We start from the raw sequence: 1,430 nt of genomic DNA, 5'->3' as shown, positions 1-1,430 counted from the left end.
TGACCGCGGAATATTTAGTAGCAAGGAAATGTCACGGAATACCTGAATCCAATGATTTGGAAGGGTGTCCCAATACTTTTGATAATATAGTGTATCTGTGTATTGGGGCATCTGTCAGATCTTTGAGTATTGGGGGACCTAATAGATGTCTGTGATAGCTGACAGATCCCCCAATACACAGACATCTAGCAGATCCTCTCATAGACAGAGATCGGGGTGGTTTGTGCTCGGTGATTGGAGCGGACAGATGGATGCTCAGCGCTCCTCTCCCCAGTATATAGATCATCCATGTGTCGGGGCTCCGGGAAGACTCCTCCCCCCTCCCGGCCTCTCATTTCTCTCCATCCGCACTGAGCGGCGGCAGGTCTGCGGGCTGAGGCTGAGGCCGGTGCCCGGGGTGTGATCCCCTCTGCGGTGTGATGAGGCTGCTGGCCGGTGCCGGGCTGTGCCTTGCCCTGGCAGCCCTGGCCCTCCTGGCCGTGGCGCTCAGCACCGATCACTGGTATGAGACGGATGCTCGGAGGCACCGGGATCGCTGCAGGAAACCGGGGGGCAAGAGGAACGATCCGGGATACATGTACACCCCGGGCCAGCACCTGCCTCTCCGTGGGGGGCAATTACGGACCCGGACCGCCCGAGGAGGCGGCGGCGGAGGTGAGATGGTGCCCAGAGGGGTCCGCCTGATCTCCAGGGTGGGGGACCCGCTGGGGTTACACCGGGAATATCGGAACCGGGATGTCTCCTCCCCCCGCCCCTACCTGGCCATGGACAGCCATTGTACCCGACGCTTCAACTCCACCGTCTCCGGGCTCTGGAGGAAATGCCACCGGGAGGGCTTCGACAAGGACACCGAGGAGCTGATCCTCAAAGGTAGGAGGTTCGCCTATGGTGAATACTGGACTGTGATGTCTTCAGAGAATAGGGGGTTCACCTACAGTGAATACTGCAAATGTGATAGGGGATTCACCTACAGCAAATACTGCAATGGTCTTCAGAGAATAGGGGATTTACCTACAGCAAATACTGCAATGGTCTTCAGAGAATAGGGGATTTACCTACAGCAAATACTGCAATGGTCTTTAGAAAATAGGGGATTCACCTACAGTGAATACTGCCAAAGACTCCACAGAATAGGGGATTCGCCTATAGTAAATACTGCAATTTACTTTCTTCCAGGCATTGGAGGTTCACCTACAGTGTGTACTGGAATTTATTGTCTTCCAGGTTCACCTTATAGTGCACACTGGATTGATTTTTGTCTTCCGGGCATTAGAGGTTCACCGGTAATATTGGAATGTATTGTATTATATATTTTATATGTATATGTTCCGCCTATAGTGCATCCTGCCCAATTTCATGTCTTTCAAACATTGGAGGTTCATCCTAACACGTGACATTCAGGGGAAAGGGGGTCCATGGCCAAATTTAGG

General features: G+C 53.0%; 1 protein-coding gene across 1 annotated transcript in view; it reads left to right on the top strand.

Moving 5' to 3' along the window:
• Nucleotides 1-415: 415 nt before the first annotated feature.
• The window catches only part of LOC108789664 (transmembrane protein 178B-like), a 46,036-nt gene continuing 45,021 nt past the window's right edge, over nucleotides 416-1,430 (top strand). Inside the window, exon 1 of the mRNA XM_018559747.1 lies at nucleotides 416-870. Coding sequence (XP_018415249.1) covers nucleotides 420-870 — 451 coding nt within the window. The 5' untranslated portion in view covers nucleotides 416-419. The remainder of the gene's footprint in view (nucleotides 871-1,430) is intronic.

Source organism: Nanorana parkeri, unplaced genomic scaffold (genome assembly GCF_000935625.1).
Source record: "Nanorana parkeri isolate BGI_ZX_2015 unplaced genomic scaffold, ASM93562v1 scaffold414, whole genome shotgun sequence".
NCBI classification, from domain to species: Eukaryota; Metazoa; Chordata; class Amphibia; order Anura; family Dicroglossidae; genus Nanorana; species Nanorana parkeri.
Note: the sequence above shows the minus strand (reverse complement) of the source record. Positions and strands in the feature narration are given on the sequence as shown.